Consider the following 21,080-nt stretch of genomic DNA (forward strand, 5'->3'; position numbering starts at 1 on the left):
CAACAAAGACAAAGCAAATTCCTTGTCCATGGTGGACAGAGATGGAGATTTGGAAGCAAGAGAGAAGTAAGGAGGGATGCCCGTCCACCATGCTCAAGGATCGCTTGTGGGAGAAGAGGAAAAACTGAGAGCAAATCGTAGCCCTAGTAAGGCTTTGGATTTAGGCTTCGAACCAAGCTCAAACCAAGCTAAAGAACACACCCAAACTCAGCTTTGAAATTTATATAGGCTCCGAACCCGACCTTAACAAAGCCTTACCTGAAGACAGCATTACCAAGGCCCATTTCTAACCTAACGCAAACTTGCAATAACTTAGTTTTTTATTTTTTAAAAAAATGCACAGAAGCCTTTTATTTACATAAATTCCATAGAAGATTAAGTTCATACAAGTCAAAAAAAAAAAAAAAAAAAGTTAATTTTCATATGAGAGAGATGGGTAAATTTATCTCTTTAACCCACCTTACACCCACAGTTAAACCACAACCCAAAATTAAATTCCTCAATAATTTAGATATAGAGATAACATAAAGGGTTTATTTGAATCAATTTGGCTTTTTCTAGGTCATTATGTACATAGGAATAATGGAGGATGTGGATGTGATAGTCCAGGGTGCTATTTGCAAAAACCCTTTTGTTTTTTCCTCCAATTCGACTCTAGCCTTCGTGGCTTCTAAATGCACATTTGAGTAAGAAGATTCATCAAGCAAAATGGTAATTCTTGAAGTAGACACGAGTTCGAGTAGAGAGGCCAAAGGAAAGAAAAGGGGAAGGATTTGGACTTTTCTTTTAACACGCACACAGGCGCACAGAGAGAGAGAGAGAGAGTTGCAGAAAGTCCAGCCAAAATTGGATGACACAGATTCAAGTCCAGCCAAAATTGGATGACACAGATTCAAGTCCAGCCAAAATTGGATGACAGAGATTCAAACCCAGATCACTGTTATCAGCAACCAATGACTTTAACAACTGAGCCAGTTAACTGAGAATTTTCAATATCCTGAAAATGATAAAACTCATGGGTTCCATAATTTCTGCTGATCCCCTATGTCAATATCCTCACATCCCCTCAACAACCATTTGTTTCACAAAAAAGTTTAACAACATACCTCATCCATGTGCAGGATGAAACAGAGCTTCAGTTAATGATTGAACTGTACACAGCTGAATGCACCAAAGAAAAATACCCGTTTAAACAGAAAGCACCCACAGATAAACAAAGTATCTTCTAATACATATTGCTTCATCCAGTTTATGATCGCTTTCCTATCACCAAACTATACCTTCTGTAATGATTTATCCATCCGATAATATATCATCAGTAATAAAGAGCATCATGTTATTCTAAACTCTATATATACCATAACATCGACAGGTGCGCACATGCACATACACACACATACATGTGCAAATGCAAACACAAAGTGCAAACATGGAATTGCATGGGCGCACACAAATGTTGGCTACATATACAAAAACATAATGCTTAGTCCTGAGAATGGTGAAATAATACTTCTTCAGACCACACATTTTAAGTAGATTCAACTTAGATGAGAGGAATCAAAGTCAATCCCAGTTGTGAAAAGCAGAAAATTTGTTCCCAGGCCACACATTTTGGATATCCTCTCAAACCGCTAGACTAAGCCATAGAGCTTAGCACTTGAAATTTCACTGTCGCTGCAAGAAAACCAGGATAGGATAATGAGCAACAGCATCAATTTGCTTATTTCGATCAAGGAAGCCTTGAAAACCGCAATTATCAACATACCTTATTCAAAACTCTCAAACTTCATAATTCCATTGACTAATACCGATTAGCCTATTATGGCAGATATTTACCAACTACCTATCATACCACATCCTCAATTTCTGCTTCTGCACAGAAAGGCATTACAATACAATCAGCATTGCATAATAATCACTGACTTACTAACAGTAGAATAAACTTAAACAAGAGAAATGTTACAAGAGGAAAATGTGGACCAAGTAATAAAACCAAAGCACCAGAAAAGTTGCAACAGTAAAATGGTGCTTAGACGTGAGCAGTTACTGTAGCATGGTTACTGTTCAAAGTTACTGTGGCATGAGTAATATCATGTGAGTAACATCATTACAGTAATTAGACCCATCAAGCAATCAAATAAAATCTAAAATCTTTTAATATCCCCCCCCCCAAAAAAAAAAACCTTGATTCAAAATAACCTATCAAAAGACTAAAAACAACTAAAAGTAAAAGAAAAAATATAATAAATTGATAACAAAAATTAAATCTAATAAAAAACCCTAAGTCCTGCATCCATCAAATGTGTCATTACATGTTTTCGGAACTCCATCAACATGTATGCAAAGATATAGAAGTAATAGTATTCACATTTGCAAAAAAAAGAAAGATGTGAGAAATCGTATTATCGGTAAGGAAACTAAATGAAGGAAAAAGTAAGGGGGAGATGGAAGGAAGAACAGGGAGGATTGAAAAGAGAAGAGATAGGACTGGATGGCCATTGGAAAAGAAACACTCTTTTTTTCCAATCACCCCAAAACCTGAGAAAACACATAGAACATGACACCTCCAAGCAAAAATCTAAACGTCGACTGCTTTTCACTTTTCTTTTTTTTTTTGCTTTAAACGGGTTTCAGACAACGCGTGTCTGAATACACCCAAGAAAGTCAAAATACACAATCTCACGAAGTGCCAAAGGCAGCTCTCTCTCTCTCTCTCCTGCCCTCAAGGCGTATCCGGAATGGTGGGCCGCGTATGCAGCCACCCAGTCAGCCGCCCCGTTGGCCTCTCTGAATACATGCTTGGCCTCAAAGGCCACGCTATCCCTCACCATCATCCTAATGTCCCGGATCAGAGGGTGGTCAGTGCTCTCACCACTCGGTCCCCGCTGGATCCACCCAATAACTGTAGCCGAGTCGCCCTCCAGGATGATCGAGCTGGCCCGCAGCACCTGCCGGGCATGGCGAAGACCTGCCCAGGCAGCTCGCAACTCTGCCCCAGGAACTGATATGTCAAACAACCGGCAACCGCCCGCTGCCACTACCCTAGATCGAGGGTCCCGTATGACGAAGCCTGCTCCGCCTCGCGTACCTCCATCCAACACCGACCCATCAAAATTTACCTTGAGGAAACTCGGGGGTGGGGGCTCCCAGGTAAAGAACACCGTTCGAGGAGCTGCCTGAGCAGAGAAGGAACCCCAGGTGTCTCGAGCTATCAAGGGTATGTCAGAGGGGGTGGGAAGTCTGGACTCCATCGCCAGTGCTCGAGCAGACTCCGCAACAAACCTCGGCGACATCCTGCGCTCGCCGAAAGTGCGAGCGTTCCTTGCCAGCCAGATCTGATGGGCTGTGCAAGTCGCTCGGATGGCCTCCTGACATGTCTCGGGACTGGCCAACCACTGTCGTATCAACTGCAGGAAGAGTCTCCTCTCCTGCCACACCTCCTCCGGGATACCTGTCCACTGCCATGTCGACCTCGCCCAAGTGCACCGAAATAGTACATGATCCACAGTCTTATCTGCGCCGCAAGCCCCGCACTCCGCGGGGATCCCCAAACCACGCCGACTCAACACTGCTCTCGTCGGAAGGCGGTCCCACATCACCTTCCATAAGAAGAGTGCTGCCCTCGGGTGGAGCCCGGACCTCCAAATTCAGGCGCAGTCCGGTCCCCGCTCATGCTCCCCCTGGATGACCCGGGACAGATCACCCAGCCTGACACTGGCCCTGCATGAGGTGCCCCAGACCCTAACGTCTGGTCCCTCACAATCTGGTACTGGAAGGGATCGGATCCTCTCAGCAAGATGTGCCCCAAACAACTGATGTAGTCTGGAGTCATCCCACTCTGTCCTCTCTGGTGCTAGGTCACACACCCGGAGCCCCTCTGCTGCCTCAGTATCCACCATCGTCAGCCAACATCTCAAAGAAAAAGTATCCACCCACGGATCACCGGTCACATCGATACTCCGTCCATCGCCTATCAGCCACCTGGTGTTAGCCAACACAGTCGGCAGATACCTCCCAATCTCGCGCCACATAAAGGAGATTCGGCGGCCTCTCCGTGCCACCTCAGAGCCCCCTCGGCCATATCTGGCTGCCATCACCTTGCTCCAAAGCCCCTGCGGCTCCAACAAGAAACGGGCTGCGTGCCGAGCAATAAGGGCCTCACGCCGCTCCAGGAGGGACTGCACTCCCAGACCACCCTCGCTGATGGAAAGGCAGACCTGCTCCCAGGCCACCAGATGTACCCCATGGCCCCCACCGTGAGACCCCCACAAGAAACTCCGGAGAAGACGTTCAATCTTCAATAGAGTGTTCTTTGGAACCACAGTGTTGGCCATGAGATATACCAGCATAGATCCTAGCACCGATCTGACTAGTGTCAGTCTCCCCATCATGGATAGAGATGATGCCCTCCATCCCTCCAGCCTGCCTTCGACCCGCTGTACCAGCCCCGAGCACTCTGTCACCCGTAGTCTCCGGCCTGTGATAGGGACTCCCAGGTAGACCAATGTCCCCTCCTGCTCTGGTATCTGCAGAATCCTCCTGATCTCCAGTCTGACTCTGGTCTCCATGCTAGGGCTGAACTGAATGGCTGACTTCATAAAGTTTACTCTCTGTCCGGACGCCGCACAGTAACCTGCCAGCACTCTGCGAAGTACCCGTGCATCAGAAACCCGCGCCCTAGTCAAAAGAAGACAATCGTCAGCAAAAAGTAAATGGGAGATAGGTCCCGCCCCCGGTGCTGGGACATAGGCCTCCAGCTCCCGGCTAGTACACGCACCCTGCAATGCATGAGACAAGATGTCAGAACAAATAATGAATAAGTAAGGGGATAAGGGACATCCCTGCCGCAGCCCCATAGTGGACTCGATAAAACCCGACGATGTGCCGTTGACCAAAATAGAGAACTTTGGCCCCTGGACGCACCCTAAGACCCATCCAATCCATCGCCTGTGGAAGCCGTAGGCCTCTAGTGCCCTCCGAAGAAAACTCCACTTGATCCTGTCATATGCCCTCTCCATATCCAGCTTGACTACCATCAAGCTGCGCCGCTTCGATACTCGCTGAAGATCCCACATCATCTCTTGGGCCAACATAACATTGTGGGAGATATTCCTCCCCGCTACAAAGGCCCCCTGCTCTTGGCTAATGATGCCCGGCAATAGGGGCTTTATCCTGCCCACCATTATTCTCGCCACAACCTTATACAAGGTTGTGCACAAGCTAATGGGCCTAAAGTGATCCGGCTCTACCGCCTCCTGGCGCTTCGGAATGAGCGTAATGAAGGTGGCCTTCCAATCCTCAGGCATAGCTGCCTGAGTGAAGAAGCATTGCACAGCCTCAACCACTGCACCCCGAATGATACCCCAATATCTCCGAAAAAAGAAGGGGGGAACCCATCGGGTCCCGGAGCCTTATCTGCTGCCAGAGCCCAGACTGCCTCCTCCACCTCCTGCGCCGACACCGGTCGAACCAGGGTCGTATTCTCGTCATCAGCAATACCCACATCAACCCTCGGAAGGAGGTCACCATCATCAGGGCCTCCATCCTCCGTTCATCTGGCGCGGAAAAAATCAAGTAAGACCTGTCTAACGGCAGGCTCACCCTCCACTCGGTGACCGGACCCATCTCGCAATGAGTGGATCATACTCCGCTGTCTCCTGATAACCGTCGTCTGATGAAAGAACCTAGTGTTGCGATCACCCTCACTTACCCACCGGACCCGAGATTTCTGTCGCCAGAATATCTCATGCTGCCGTAGCAATGAGTGGTGAGTCGCTAGAAGTCCCCGAAGGTCGGTCATGTCTTCCTCCGGAAGTTCACCACCTAGGTCTTCCCTCCTCTGTAGTTCAGCAATCGCAGTCTCAACCCCCTCCACTCTCCGAAAAATGTCGCCCACTTCCTCGCGATTCCAACGACGAAGCCGCCGTTTCGTCATCTCGAGTTTGCGTGAGACCCGTTGCATCGCATTCCCCCGCACCGGGACACGCCACGCATCGCGAACAATGTCCCAAGACTGACGGTACGATAGCCAAATCTTCTCGAAACGGAAGGGGCTATGATGACAAGGTCCCGATGAAGTGGAGATCAGCAAAGGACAGTGGTCTGATGCAATTCGGGGTAAATGACTAACACGGCAGGTAGGAAAACGAAGGATCCAGTCTGGGGACGCAAAGGCCCTATCTAATCGCTCCCAAACCCTAGCACTGCCGGATTGATTGTTACACCAGGTAAACCGTGGTCCCGAAAAACCTAAGTCCACCAGGCCGTTTCGCAGCACAAAGTCGCAAAACTCCCTCCTGTCCACTCTATCCGTGAATACCGCACCTCCTCTCTTATCACTCGCACTCTGGATACAATTGAAGTCACCAACTAACACCACCGGGATGCCCTGGGCAGCCAGGTTGGTGATCTCTTGCCAGAGGGCTCTCCTAACCCTGTGATCCGTGCTCGCATACACACCGCACAACACCCACGGGTCAGCATCAGGTTCCGATACAACCATGACTACCTGTTGAGAGCAGTTGTGGAAGACATCAATCGTCGCCACCCCTCGCCTCCATAGGACCAAAAGGCCACCAGACAGCCCCTGGGACTCGACTGCATAGGTCTCTCAGTCCCTCCCCAGGCGCCGCCTCAGTCGAACTAGCCCATCGCCAGATAACCGCGTCTCGCAGAGAAAACAGATCTCTGGACAGTAGACCTGCACTAGCCGCTTAAAGGAAGACATGAAGGCCGGCTTGGTCGCCCCCCTACAATTCCAGGCTAGAACCTTCATGGATCACAATCCGCATGGTCGGCCTCAGGCTCATCCTCCCCCTGGGCCTCGGGAGCTATCTCTGGCTGGCGACCTAGGTCGCCCTGCTGCTCTACCACACCAGATGCATCGCCAGATGCATCGCGCATGACAGCCGCCCTAATGAGTCGCACGACAGCTGGGTGGTCCCCCTCTGCCGTAGCTATGCCCATGGAGCAATGGCCACTGTCACCACTGTCCGTGGGACCCTCATAGGGCGCCCCTCCGAGTGGCACCCCTACCACACCCTCTCGTGGCATCAGTGGCTCGGTCAGACTCTCCTCCAAGTGCAATCCAGGATGGCCCCTGGCCTCGCATCCCCTAGGGGCAGCCTCCAGGCGCTCGCCCAAGGCTGGGGTCGGAGAGCCAAACCGGTAGACCCCATCTAGGCCTCTCCCAAGGCCCTCCAGTGCATCCCAGGGTTCCCGCACGAGGGGGGTCTGTCCTACAGTCAGGGGGGTCCCCTGCGCTGAGACCAATCCCCCACCCGGGGACCTCTACTGGAAAGGGCCTGCTGGCATCCCGAGATGCAAGGTCAGATCTCCCTGAATCTGCAAGTCCCGCTCAACCTGGGTGCCCATGCATGCAGCTAACTGGGCTTTTGGGCCCCCCCCGGGCTGGGCTTGAGGAGCCCCCCCAAACTGGGCTCGCGGGCCCTGTCCCTGTAGCAGGGCCCGCTGTCCAGGTATAAACCCCCCCGCAACCCACGTTGGGCCCGCGAGGTGAAAGCGCCCGGATGGGCTCGTGCAGCCCGCGCGCCCAGATGGCCCCGCACTGCCCGAGCGCCCCGAGCACGCTGGACCCCAGCTCGCGGCTCGCCGTCGGCGCGGCGCCAACGGCACGCAACACGCTCCCGTTGCGCGGCGCGCCTTGGGCCGCACCCGCCGGCCCACGAGAAGCGCGCCGGGCCCTGAAAGCCCTGGCCCGCTGGGTCGACCTAGACATGGCTGACTGGGCCAGCGCTCCTGGGCCCTGTGGCGGCTCGAGGCCCACCGGGGCCCTGGCCCGCTTGTTACCGCGTGCACGGCCACTGCTCGGTTCACTGGGACCAGGGTCAGTCCAATTGTGATCCGGGCTCCTCTCCAGTTCGCAAACCGCACTCAGCTCCAGGTCAGCCTCGTCGAGATCGTCGACGGAGTCAACCCAGAGCGAGACAGAGGTTTTCGGGTACGCCCCTCCCCCCCACCAGCCGGCGACCGTCGCCGGGCGACTTTCGACGGCTTTTGCCATCCGTCGGTGTCCGCCGGGGACACCGGTAGGGCCAGGAGGGCAGCCGGCGATGTCAGCCGGGCTTGGGGTGGCTCAGGCCCAGGGTCAGACACGGCCGTCACCGGTCGAGCTGCCGAGGATGGGGATGGCGGCCGAGACGGGGCCGACTCAGGCCCTGGTTCGGTCTTCCTCGGCCGTGGTGGTCGAGACTCTCGCCGCGGAGGTCTCTGCCGTGTCGCCACCATCCAAGGGCCATAAACCGGCCCTTGGGTCTCCACCCCGGCTGCAGGAGCCGTCGGAACAGACCCACCCCCAGGGTCCACCACCCCTGGTGGCCGGTCCTCCGCAGGTCGGGTGATCACCGAAAAGCGGCACGCCGCCTCCAGGTGACCCATCCGCCCGCACCGAGGGCAGAGAATCGGGACATTTTCGAAGACGAAGGGCTGCCACCGCACCTTCGTCTTCCCCTGGATCAAAATTCCAGGTTTAAGGGGCGCGGAGGCATCGACCGCCACCTTCACCCGGGCGAACCCCATCGCCCATCGCTGCTCGGTGACCCCATCCACAGCGATCGGCCGGCCCGCCCTGGACGCGATGTCGAGGATGGTTGACGGCGTCCAGTACTCCGGCGGCAGGCGGGGAAGTCGTAGCCACACCGTTACTGATGTCACGGCCTCCTCCCCTGGCTCAAAATCAGGGACCCAAGGAGCCATGGCGAGGAGCTGCCCCGCCACCACCCAGGGCCCCTCATTTAAGGCCCGATCCCGGTCCGCCGTCGACCGAAAACGCAGAGCCAGGTAGCCGTCCGCTAAAGGGACGGCCACCACCTCCTTTAGCTTAGCCCGGGTAGCCACGTCCTTGGCTACCCATTCAGCCGGAACGCGGCGGCCAAGGCTCCGTACCATGACCGCCCGCCCGTCCCACTCTTGCCGAGCCGCCGCAATGGGTTCCTCCGGAAGTGTCACGACTTCCGGGAAGCGGCGGCTCAGCCGCTCCACCTCCGCGGCCGAGGGCCACTGAGTCACCCACGGCCCCGGCCTCGACCAGGCACCGGAATGCTCCCCCCGACCGCCGCTAGGTTTTCCATCCGTGGTTTTCGGCTTACCGTTGCCTCTCGCCGTTCCTTCCTCTTCCTTCCCCGCCGGCTGCTTCCCCTTCTGGTCCATGAGATGGAGCCCTGTGAGAATAAGATACCTGCAAGGAGAAAGGGTTAGATGATCCCCTGAGTCGTCGGACTGCCCACGAGAACCCTGCCGACGTGCCCCTCCAGGAACCAGGCGGCTCGACGCGATACCGGTGAGCCTCCTTTCCTTGACCGGCGACAACCTCACCGGGCACTTCACCGGTGGAAACTAACCGTTAGAATACCTCCGAGGAGTTTTCTCTCCCCAAAGTTTCTCTCTCTAGAAACTATCCGTTCCACTCCTGCTTTTCACTTCCATAAACTAACATTGATGCAGCTTATTAAGTTAAGCCCATCTAACATTCCAAACAACTGCAGGATGTTCTAGTCCCAGCCATACTCATTAAAACAAACTAGAACTAAAAATTAAACAGAACTAAAAGATAAGATAGAGGAAGCTACAAGATTAAACTCTATGTTCATTATTGATGATGTACAGCAGCCCTTCAATGCACATTGGCCAGTTGGTGTGATCCAAGTTGAATATGACCATTCTAAGTTCTCTTTGTGTGGATTATTACAATTATCAATGATAAAGAAAAAGGAACTTTCAGCTTCATAATCTATATTGTATTTATGCATGTTTCAAAGCCAACTCTAGGTCCCAAAGCCTCTTTTTTTTTTTTTGTCAGCGTAGCTACTTCAGGAATAATAATCATTAAAAGAATGGGTTTCAGCGACAAATATATGGTAAAGTATGGTTTGTGTTAATGATGCGTAAAACATTTTTTTTCTTTTTACTAAATTTTAAATGATGATCCTAAAGAATGCTATACTGACTTACTTGAAAAGAACGAGAAATGAGAGCAAATCCTTGACAATTAGTATCATAATACGCAGATTTGAACACTGTAATTATACAAACATTGAGTTGCATCAAGTGTAATCAATTTTTTTCCTTAGTCATTTCATTCTCCTTTTGAATGGGGATTCTCCTTATAAGCCGAAGATTTAACCTATTAGTCATAGTATTGCTTAGAGTGACCTTTATCTCCTCTTCTTTAGATCTGAAATCATATTCTACAATCTCGGAAAACAAGTGCAAATATAACTTAGAATCAGATTGCACCAGAGAGCCCATAATCATTAAGGAATTCTCACTTAAAAATTCATCCTCCTATCGACCAGGTAACTTAAGGAAAAGTTTAAGCTGACTTGCATATAGTGGTTTTGTAGCAATCATCCATCTCATGTGTTCAATTGAAGTTTGCATTGCATTTAAGAATAACGTTTAAACAAAACATAGATAAATGAACAGCAAGTAGTTGATTCAACCGACCATCAAGGATGTATTATGTTCATAACCTCTAAAGATCAAAATTAGGACTGACAGTTTGGTGCAACAATGATGTGGTCAAAAATGAAAAAGAATTGCCCTGCTGTTACAAGAATAAGGATCACCTTACTGTCAGTGATGTATTATGTGGAACTGCATGAGCCATCTAGCTTAAACATTAGGATTGCAAGTCTGCAGCATCAAGGATGCAAAGCACCAAACTTTTCTAAAGGTGGTCAAAAGTGAAAAAGAATTGACCTGCTGTTGCAATAATAAGGATCACTTTACTGTCAGGGATGTATTATGTGGACATGCATGTGCTCTCTAGCTCAAACATTAGGACTGCAAGTCTGCAGCATCAAGGATGCAAAGCACCAAAGTTTCGTAAAGGTGGTCAAAAATGAAAAGTAACTTCCCTTCGTTTACAAGAATAAGGCTTCATTCAAATTCCCTTCTTTAGGGCCTCCTGTAATCATATCTTCAAAAGGTGTTTCACTATTTGTATCTCTAAACTCTCGAGCCCACCACTGGACTGTAATCTCATGCTGATGATATTGACACCTCTTTCCAATTTATGAATTAAATAGAAGAATATAAATACGTACACATCATATACATGGTCTATGTCTGTGTATGTAAGTATATACACACACGACTACACTCCATGCATATGTATATGCATAGCCTTTTGCAATTGAGAAGTTCGAAGCTGTATGAGCTAAAATTTCCCAACTTCAACGTCAATATACATACGCATTCCAAAATTTGAGCAAGCAATTGACAAGAAGGCATCACAAATTTAGAAAGGAAGTAAAAGTTGCATCAATGAGTTAAACAAGGTTTAACAAATCTTCATGGTATAGCAACAAGACCCAAGAGTAAAGAAAATTTTGCTGACAGCAAAATAGGGAAAAAAATGATAAATGCATATTTGCTTTCTAAAGTCCGAGGTTAGTTAACGACTTTTAGAACATCATGCATATTGTCATCCAAATTACTTAAAAGTAATATGCTAGATCGAAATCCAAATCTTCAACCCAAAACACCTGATGCTACTTTTTTGATTTATGAAAAGAAAGATTTAAAAAAAAAATCTACTTTTCTGCATGAGCCCTCTAGCTTAAACATTAGGATTGCAAGTCTGCAGCATCAAGGATGCAAAGCACCAAACTTTTCTAAAGGTGGTCAAAAGTGAAAAAGAATTGACCTGCTGTTGCAATAATAAGGATCACTTTACTGTCAGGGATGTATTATGTGGACATGCATGTGCTCTCTAGCTCAAACATTAGGACTGCAAGTCTGCAGCATCAAGGATGCAAAGCACCAAAGTTTCGTAAAGGTGGTCAAAAATGAAAAGTAACTTCCCTTCGTTTACAAGAATAAGGCTTCATTCAAATTCCCTTCTTTAGGGCCTCCTGTAATCATATCTTCAAAAGGTGTTTCACTATTTGTATCTCTAAACTCTCGAGCCCACCACTGGACTGTAATCTCATGCTGATGATATTGACACCTCTTTCCAATTTATGAATTAAATAGAAGAATATAAATACGTACACATCATATACATGGTCTATGTCTGTGTATGTAAGTATATACACACACGACTACACTCCATGCATATGTATATGCATAGCCTTTTGCAATTGAGAAGTTCGAAGCTGTATGAGCTAAAATTTCCCAACTTCAACGTCAATATACATACGCATTCCAAAATTTGAGCAAGCAATTGACAAGAAGGCATCACAAATTTAGAAAGGAAGTAAAAGTTGCATCAATGAGTTAAACAAGGTTTAACAAATCTTCATGGTATAGCAACAAGACCCAAGAGTAAAGAAAATTTTGCTGACAGCAAAATAGGGAAAAAAATGATAAATGCATATTTGCTTTCTAAAGTCCGAGGTTAGTTAACGACTTTTAGAACATCATGCATATTGTCATCCAAATTACTTAAAAGTAATATGCTAGATCGAAATCCAAATCTTCAACCCAAAACACCTGATGCTACTTTTTCGATTTATGAAAAGAAAGATTTAAAAAAAAAATCTACTTTTGCACCTCCATTCAAGACAATTATCAGAAAAAGTTATCCCCTGGGAACATAAAAGTTCACCGCTCGGACGTCATAAATTAGTTTTTGTTTGTTTGTCCTATTCAGCTACCCACCTTTCCTCATATTGTCGTACTTATCCCACATGCTCATTGATTAATGTCTCTAGCAAGTCTATGATACATTCTTCACTAACCATCTATAATTCTACATTAATCATCTCCAGAAAGTTGCTTGAATTACTGGGACCTAAATGGTGAAAGGCATCTACAAGCTTTGCTAGAAAACAGAAAGTTAAGATAGCGATGGAAAGTTAAGCAAAAACATAAATTTAAGATACAATTTATTAGCAAACTAAATCTAAATTTTTAACAGAAAGGAAATTTAACTTATTTTATTTTTTTTTTGAGGTTAAATGCAGTCAATATAAGGCCATAAACGGGATTATAGTTATTAACATTATTTAACCAAAACTAATATAAGCTGTAAAGTAGGTATTGACCATTTAGAACTTGGATCTCCTAAATTAGCAAGCCATATCCCATGCACTGATCAGCTAAAAAGGTCAAGATCATGCAGGGTCAATTGGTGACATCCTGCTAAAGGGAAGGATTAAATTAAGTTCAGCTTAATTAAATTGGTTTTCTTCTTAACGTATTTATGGGACAACGATGATAATCCTTGATTATAAAAATAAAAAGACTGACAAAACTGCCCTGTGGTTTTGGTGATGGCAGAGGTTATGAGAAGAAACAAGGTTATGTAGAGTTTTAACACACACACACACACCCCCCCCCCCCCTCACACACACCCCAAAAAAAAGAGGGCCTAGAGTTGACCTGTAACTGAGATTCTGCAATCACTGCATGCAGAATAAAGAGCATGCCTGGTATTTCATATATTAGCAATTAACTAACAGAAAGTAGATGATGCAAAAGAGTGTCAAAGAAGAAACAATCTAATTTTTGAAGGTCTATTGTGTACAGATTTTATAACACGATTTTATGTAATCTTAGTGGCTTCCAATACATCTTTGGTTAAACTTGATTCTGGCATATGATTTTCTTTTAAGGGTTGTTCGACATTAATGTTATTTTTGATCAACTATGGAGTCACACTTCTGGATTTCAAAAAAGTTCAAGTCTCAAGGCATGCCAGAGTATATAGTGACTTCCCTTATAGCAATCTAAACTACTAACAGAAACACCACAACCATCTAAAACCATCTAAACAACAAAAAAGACCCCTAATCTCATTAATTTAGAGGAAACCAACAATATTAAAAAGGACTAATATCTAATTACATGTGAAAAAAAAGTAACCTTGAAATACTAAAAATATGGAATAACAATCTCAGCATGCAGCTTCCTAAAGTTCAAACTTTGCCATATAAAATTTGTTCTTAACAGCAAGCTATAACCAAAAGGTACTAAAACTCTTAAAAGACAAAAGCATATAAAAGTAAACCAAGATAAGCCCAAACATCCATTCTAGCACCAATCACTTTCATTGCTATGGGAACTTGTCCCCCAAAGAGTTGATGTGAATGCAATCAGTTCATCTTTGGTCTTCCAGTAGACTGTTAAATGGATGATGAATACTCATTACTTGAGGTTGTTTAATCATACAATTTGTATAGAGTTTACATTCAATGTTAAAATTTATTAGACTCAACTAAACTTAAATACTTATCTTGTTAGCAGCTTTTTCAGATAAGTATGTATCATCTTGATCTTGTGGCTTCCATAGCCCTTAACGAATATTTAGTTTCTGACAATACCATCATGCCTTCGATGTTTCTGAAGCAATTGACCAATGTCTAGCCTTCTTGGTCCAACAATACCAAGAGGATTCTGACTAAAGTTTCATCATTGTAAATAGCCTCATTTTCCTCCTGTACTCATCTTTTACAATATTATTCTTGACCGATTTCAAGGAGACAGCAGCTATGCTCCAGCCTTATGCTCTAAACCATGTCTGAATATGGAGGATGACATCAATATATGAATCAGCACCGAATGTTGCTGAAAATTTGTACTTACCATTGACTTAATATATCTTGTTTGACACACTATGTTTCATTTTTTTGGATAAAACTATTTGTCAAAACAGTATTTTTAAGTATTTCGAATATGTTATTTGTGGACCACTTTGACCTCTTGACTCCCTGCCTTGGCAACACCATGGCTGCATCTCTACCACAAACAGTATTTTTTTAAACATCATCCACGATACCTTCACCTTTGTATTGGGGCATGGGTTAGGTTCATGAAGCTATTCCTCAAAGTCCGCTTGATATTCAAATAAGGGTTCATCTTCACAATCTTCCTCTCTTTTCAAAGTAGCATTGAGAATTGAAAAGGATACACAAGCATGACCTCACCAAGTGGCAAGATAGCAATGTCAATGAATAATTAGACATGACAGGATAAAGGCTTCCAAATTTCGAAAGCTGATTTTCTTAGTTCCTGCCATCTGATACTAACAAAGGCACCTTGAAGACGGTCCTTATGTCATCTACAACATCACATCTATCTCCTAAACATGACCACTCACTGTAATAGGGCACAAATTGAGATTCTGATAACAAAACTGATTTTACATAACAAAACAAATAAATGATACTATTGAACATCATAGATTCAAAGATCTCGAAAATTAGCAGCTAGAGTTTAGACTACAAGAGAATCTAAGAATTGGCCCGGCCAAACGAGTCATTACTTACATAACAAATCTCACTGGAAAACATTAACGACTCTATCGGAAAAGTCATAATACAGCTCTAACTTGTATGAAACTAACCAAGGAATTATAGTATCACATATTGTACCTATGTTTTCTGAAGCAAACACCATATGCTTATCATACCATACCATATCTACAATTTGCAAACACCAGCACAGACACATCACCTACTACTATCAGAGCCTGAGAGTCCAGCCACATGTGACTGGAATTCAATGATGTGCACTCACATCATTGGAATGTGGAGGCTGGTGCTCTCTTGGAGATAGTACTGCAACTTAATATCTTCTCTAATCTGAATTAAAAAAAAAACAAAATGGAAAGCTGACTATCTCCACCCTTCTCATGTGCATTGCACATGCCAACACTAGTTCATTATAGTACCAAAAGACACACAGCTGGTGTGTTGCATTAGAAAACCTATTTTTTGCATCTACTTTAGTTTCTTCCATGGGAGGTATGCATATTTTAAACACTGAAGCATAATTTTTGGTGCATAAACAATTACAACATCTGAAAGCACATTGAACGTGTCTTTTAGTTGACAAGCATTAGTGTGACATTATCTATATAATTCTGACCCACATGTCAATGAAAGTAGTATTATATTCGGATTCCACAAATAAAACAACAAATTGAGGAAAAATAAGAAATATGCCTGCAAGAAATAATGGAATTAGGCCAAGTTCATGCAAATTTAATTTACCATGACCAAAGGCCAAAATATGTTGGCCTATATGCTACTGCGATAATGAACCATAAAAACAGGGCAACACAAGTCTATAGATACTTTTATGAGACAGTTCTCATGTTGCAAATTGTGTCATGCAGTATATACCATATAGTGAATTATAATATTGACTGGCATTTAAATCCTTAAAATAACCAAAAGCAATCCAGATGTCAATCCGTCAACAGACCTACTCCAACACAAGGAAAATATGATAGACTAATTTAATGAAGTAATTCTAGTATATTAATCATATAGAATCATGCTTTCTCCAAAGATAGCATTGTTTATCAACACCTGCAGAAAATTGGCATTCTGCTATAAGTTCTTTCACTTGAAAAACTCTGATGCAAGTAAAGCAACTACAACTCCTAACTCACCCATGTAACATCTAGAGAAAATAAAAACCTTCAGCAGTCAATGAGCGTAAAGACCTGTGGGCCTGCTTCTAAGTAATCTATTTCCTAAGATAAGGAGAGTCTGCAAGGTTCTCTCAATATTACGTAAGGCTCTCTACCCATGATGCCCTCTTCTACCCATGAAATAAAAATAAGTGTTTTCTTTCCTCAATCAAATCAAACAGAAGCTGAAAGGTTGAAAGGCTAATCATGCACCCTCAGCAAGAAGATTGAATAGATTAGATGTTCTGCAAAACTATTAGATAAATGCTTTCCTCTATCCAACCCCATCTAAAAGGATATTGACATAATAATGAATAAGATCACTAACAAAGACACCATGTGCATTATCAAGCAGACAAACTTCTATCAGGAAAAAGGTGGACCAGGGCAAAGAAAATTCGGGAAATGAAGCTGCTGGACTTAGTGGATTACAGAACTCATACATATCACCAGACATATTAGACTAGGGAGAATTTAGAGTCTAATTAGATTCCAGTGAATAAAACAACTGAACCTATTGTTATAGATTTTCAATAGATCATGTTTTCTTTCTACTTACTTTACTATTATTTGTAGATACTAATAGAATGTTCTATCATACTTTAGATGGAATTCATCACAAGAAAACCATAAAGAGTTGACAGCTCACTTAAGAGTGTTCGAATTAGACAGCTCTTGAGCACTCGGGTTTGCATGTTAAAGGACAAAGCTACAAAATTCAATTCAAGTGGAGGGGGAAAAATATGAGGATCATTCAACAACAATCAGCATCCCCGAGTCCAATCCAGGATCTGGATGAAAAAGATGGAAGACTGATGCTAGGTTGACAGCCTATCTTAAGAAACATATCACAGTGAAATTGATCCAAACTCTAAATAGGAATACTTGGTGGATGAGGATCCATGTAGCAGAACTAGGATAGTCGAGACGAGGCTTGATGCCCACAGCATGTTTAAAAATTAAAAAAAAAAGAGCACTACTGACATACTAAGGATAGTAATGCAGGTAATGGTAGGTGAATAAGAAAGAGTGGAGGGAATACTGATATGCATATTTCCCACAGATGATCATAGATGGCATGTCCGCTTCCAAGATCTCAAGGATGTTTTTGAAGGCTTGAACAATCAGCTGGAGAAACAAAAGAAAGATTGACATGCAGGCTTCATGCCCAAAGGGAGCAAAATGAAGTGAAATCAAGAATATACTCTCATAATGTGGAAGAATATATCCAAATTACCAATCCCAGAATCTCTTACAAATGGGGAGAGAAATAAAACAGCAGATTTGACTGCAAATACATCCGGCGACATTAGTGGTGGAATTGGATATGGAACCAGACCCACAGTGACTACGTCTGTAAAAACTAGCATTTGTAATCAAAACTGCAATTATCGAAGAATCAAGAACAAATCCGTCTATTACCATACGAGGGACATAACAGGCAGTAATTACTCCTATTTATTTTTTTAGTTTATTTGTTAAATGGTTATAAGTGGCTATGCAAACTGAAGTTCATTATTTTATAACTGTGAAAGGATTAATAAACATTACTCGGTATATTAATTGACAATAGAAGAGGAGCAATACTCTACTTCCTGGTCACTTTACTTCTTTTTACACGAGTTTTATTCTTCAAGTGATCAAGTCCTAGAAAAGTATAAAGAATTTTACTTCAAAAAATGACCAATTCTTGACCTCCATGATTATCATACATGGAGGACTATATTGCTTCGCAGTTAGAACATACAGAAAGATTTGTGGAGTAATTACAACAACCATTTACTCTTGAAAATAGCATTGATTTTGTGAAGGTTCTTACAGTTGCATCTATTTTATGCACCAGAATATAATATCCTTAAAAAAGCTCTGTAATAAGAGAAACCATTAAATTAAGAGGAAAAACTAAGTTTTGTTTCAAAAGTCCTTGGCCCTGAATATATTATTATTCCTATATCTATCAAAAAGAACCCAACCAATATCATTCCCACAGCTATTAGTTTTGATAAAAAGCCCTCACAAGTGACAATGCTTGGGTAATCAATGAGCTAAAATCTCATGATCAAATCAGGGTTAACATTGAAATTGTTAGTGACCTAAATTATTATGTTGATATTAACTTAACAAGAAGACATATGGATTAAAAAATTTTAAAAGAACCATGCATTTCAGATATATTGGAAGAGACTAAGAAACTAAATATTAAGTAGATAAAAATTTTAAACAAACTAATATCAGATCATATGCAACACTGGCTCATTAAAAAAATAGTTCACTACTACTAGATCTTACAAAAAAAGGATCCAAAAATGACTAAACATGTTTGCATGCTAGCCTTTCCATGCATATAACCATCACACATGATCAATTAAAGAGAAAAGGAAACTTTCATGAGATGCGGTTAACCAAATCATTTAGTCTATCACACTAATGACTGGGTTGGTTGCATGACAAATAAACTTTCAATAACCAGCCCTAAATTTTCGCTTAATCCTTTTATTTCTCCAAGATCCCCAAGCTGAAAGCAAAAACTCCTCTCTGCACACTTCTGCTGCATACATATAATCAATGTCAATGTTCATATATTTGCCTAATATCAAATTACAAATTAAAATTATACACCTGCTTTAATATAAATGTACAACTTAAAAAACCTAGCACTCATGATACCAAACTATGGTCAGCAATTCACAACTGCATATCCTTTACATATTCTCATGGCAAGACAATCTAAATTACCTTATACAGCAATCCTTTTTTCCTGTAGAATACCATATTTATATTCAATGCATCCCCCTCTAAATGTTGCTTCATGATTTTTCTTTGAATGCTACAAGTGATGACTACTTCATTAATCAGAACAGTTACCTCCTCCACTAGTACCAAGTAAATGGTCAGCTTGTTTCCTGTATGCTGCAATGTAGGCTCTGCTCATTACACTCTCTGCTAGTTGGCCACCCTTATCTACTATGTGTCCGAGAGAAGAAGCAAGCCAAGGCTTTCTTACCTTGGACATTAGATTATAAAGCAAGAATTGCAATCATTCTAGTCAAAGACAAACTATCAGCATGTGCTGTGCCATAACAATAGTGCGAGCTAGAGAGCTTGAACTAAAGCTATGATGTGATCAAAGATTTTCCAATAAGAGGAACTAAAATCTCACCTGAGATTATCTTTCAGAGCGCGCAAGAACATCAAGCAGTCCACAACAATTCCACCATCTCGCACGATGCACTACCTGTGGGGCACGTGATACAACCCACAGCCATCCAATCAATCCTCCATCGTTATATGAATCTAACGGAGTAAGAAAGCTTAACAAAATCCCATTTTAATACCTCAGTATTCGGCACCATCTCTGCTGTACCAGTACCTTGGCCGGCTCCCCCACTCGCATGAGGCTGCTCTTCGACTGCATCCTCTTCCGGCAAAGGCACTGCCTTCACTTCAGATTCATGGGATGGAGGAGGATCCGTCACAGCCGATGCCTCTTTCGGAGTCTCAGCCAGGGATGCCTTTTCTCGTTTCACCTCCTTACTCGCGACATCACTCTGTTCGACATGAATAACCAACTCCTTGGCACCCTCGGCGTCGCAGGGCTCTCCCTTCTCAGACCGAACAATCTCGACGCCCAACTCATCTTTTGGTGCGGGAGGACCCTCTTCCGCCGCTGCAGCAGCCATTCCTTGCACCTTAACCTCATTCTCCGAGCTCTCCGTTGCCAGATCAACAGCAACGCATTCAGACCTAGGAACTCCCTCCCCTTCCTCCTCGTTCACCTGAGACAGTGTCGCGAATGGCGTCTTCCCGTCGTCATGGGCCGTCCGATCCTTGCGATCATTACCTGGTCCAAAATCAAAAATGATGTCGATTCAAGAAACATGAAGGGAACGGCAAGCGAGATAAAAGGGTTAAGAAACCAACCCTGGAGTTGAAGGGGAGCGGGAGGGGAAGGAGGAGGGTCATCAGTTGGGCAAAGGGGTGAGTCGGGGATGCTTCCCATCGCCTTCTCCTTCTCCTCCTGCTCCTTCTTGCGCTTGGCCGCTTTCCTCTTCTTCGCACCGGACGGCATGTCGACGGAGCGAGCCGGGGAACCACCACCTCGATCCACCTCTCCTCTTCCTCTTCCTTTTCTTCGTAATCGTCCCCCAGAGACCACGATTTCAATCTATCTCACATCGGATTGGAAAAAATCGAAGTGGAAAAATAGGGTCAGGGATTTTTATTTGTTTTTTTGAGTCGCAGGGAGGCGGGGGAGGGCGGGAGAGTGGGAAAGCGGCATGGAAGGGCGGTGGGGTTGGGGTTGATGATCTAATGATAATTTTATGTTGTCTTCGCACCCCGTATTTCCGTCTACCTGCGGTAACAGTCGGTAGGGACGGAGGGGGCCGGCATACGACACGATTCATTGTATGGAAGCAGGAGAAAGGCGCCAATAAATGAGGAGGAGGCTAAAGTTAAAATTATCTTATTTTTCCGCGTTTCGCATTGTCTGTCACTGGAGGAAATAAATGCCATATCACACCACTTTGTCTGCCGGGCCGGTGCAAGGTACTCCTGGCTTTCTTTGGTGGGGTTGGAGCGGACGCTGGATTTGAATTTCTTGCTTGAAATTTGTATTATGTAATATTATATTTATATATATATATATATATTTAAAAAATATAATAGGGAAGATCAAGTCATTTTCTCAATAAAT

At 44.3% G+C, this 21,080-nt stretch overlaps 2 protein-coding genes across 3 annotated transcripts; both read right to left on the reverse strand.

Moving 5' to 3' along the window:
- Positions 1-1,146: 1,146 nt before the first annotated feature.
- LOC103709308 lies at positions 1,147-20,774 on the reverse strand. Of its 2 annotated transcripts, XR_003386126.2 has the most exons (5): positions 20,306-20,772; positions 19,720-20,225; positions 19,545-19,619; positions 1,766-1,872; positions 1,147-1,674 (listed from the first exon to the last, which is right to left on the reverse strand). XR_003386126.2 is itself a non-coding variant. In XM_026805515.2 (4 exons), exons 1-3 carry the CDS (start codon positions 20,451-20,453, stop codon positions 19,551-19,553), a joined length of 723 nt encoding a protein of 240 aa, XP_026661316.2. In that variant the 5' UTR covers positions 20,454-20,774; the 3' UTR covers positions 16,325-18,932; positions 19,545-19,550. The 2 variants fall into 2 exon arrangements, 1 of the variants encoding a protein (XP_026661316.2); XM_026805515.2 differs by lacking the exons at positions 1,147-1,674; positions 1,766-1,872 and adding an exon at positions 16,325-18,932 and having other exon boundaries at positions 20,306-20,774.
- LOC120112548 lies at positions 2,631-3,596 on the reverse strand. Its single transcript, XM_039132119.1, has one exon. It carries the CDS (start codon positions 3,594-3,596, stop codon positions 2,631-2,633), a length of 966 nt encoding a protein of 321 aa, XP_038988047.1.
- Positions 20,775-21,080: the final 306 nt, after the last annotated feature.

The sequence above is a fragment of the Phoenix dactylifera genome, chromosome 11 (genome assembly GCF_009389715.1).
Source record: "Phoenix dactylifera cultivar Barhee BC4 chromosome 11, palm_55x_up_171113_PBpolish2nd_filt_p, whole genome shotgun sequence".
NCBI classification, from domain to species: Eukaryota; Viridiplantae; Streptophyta; class Magnoliopsida; order Arecales; family Arecaceae; genus Phoenix; species Phoenix dactylifera.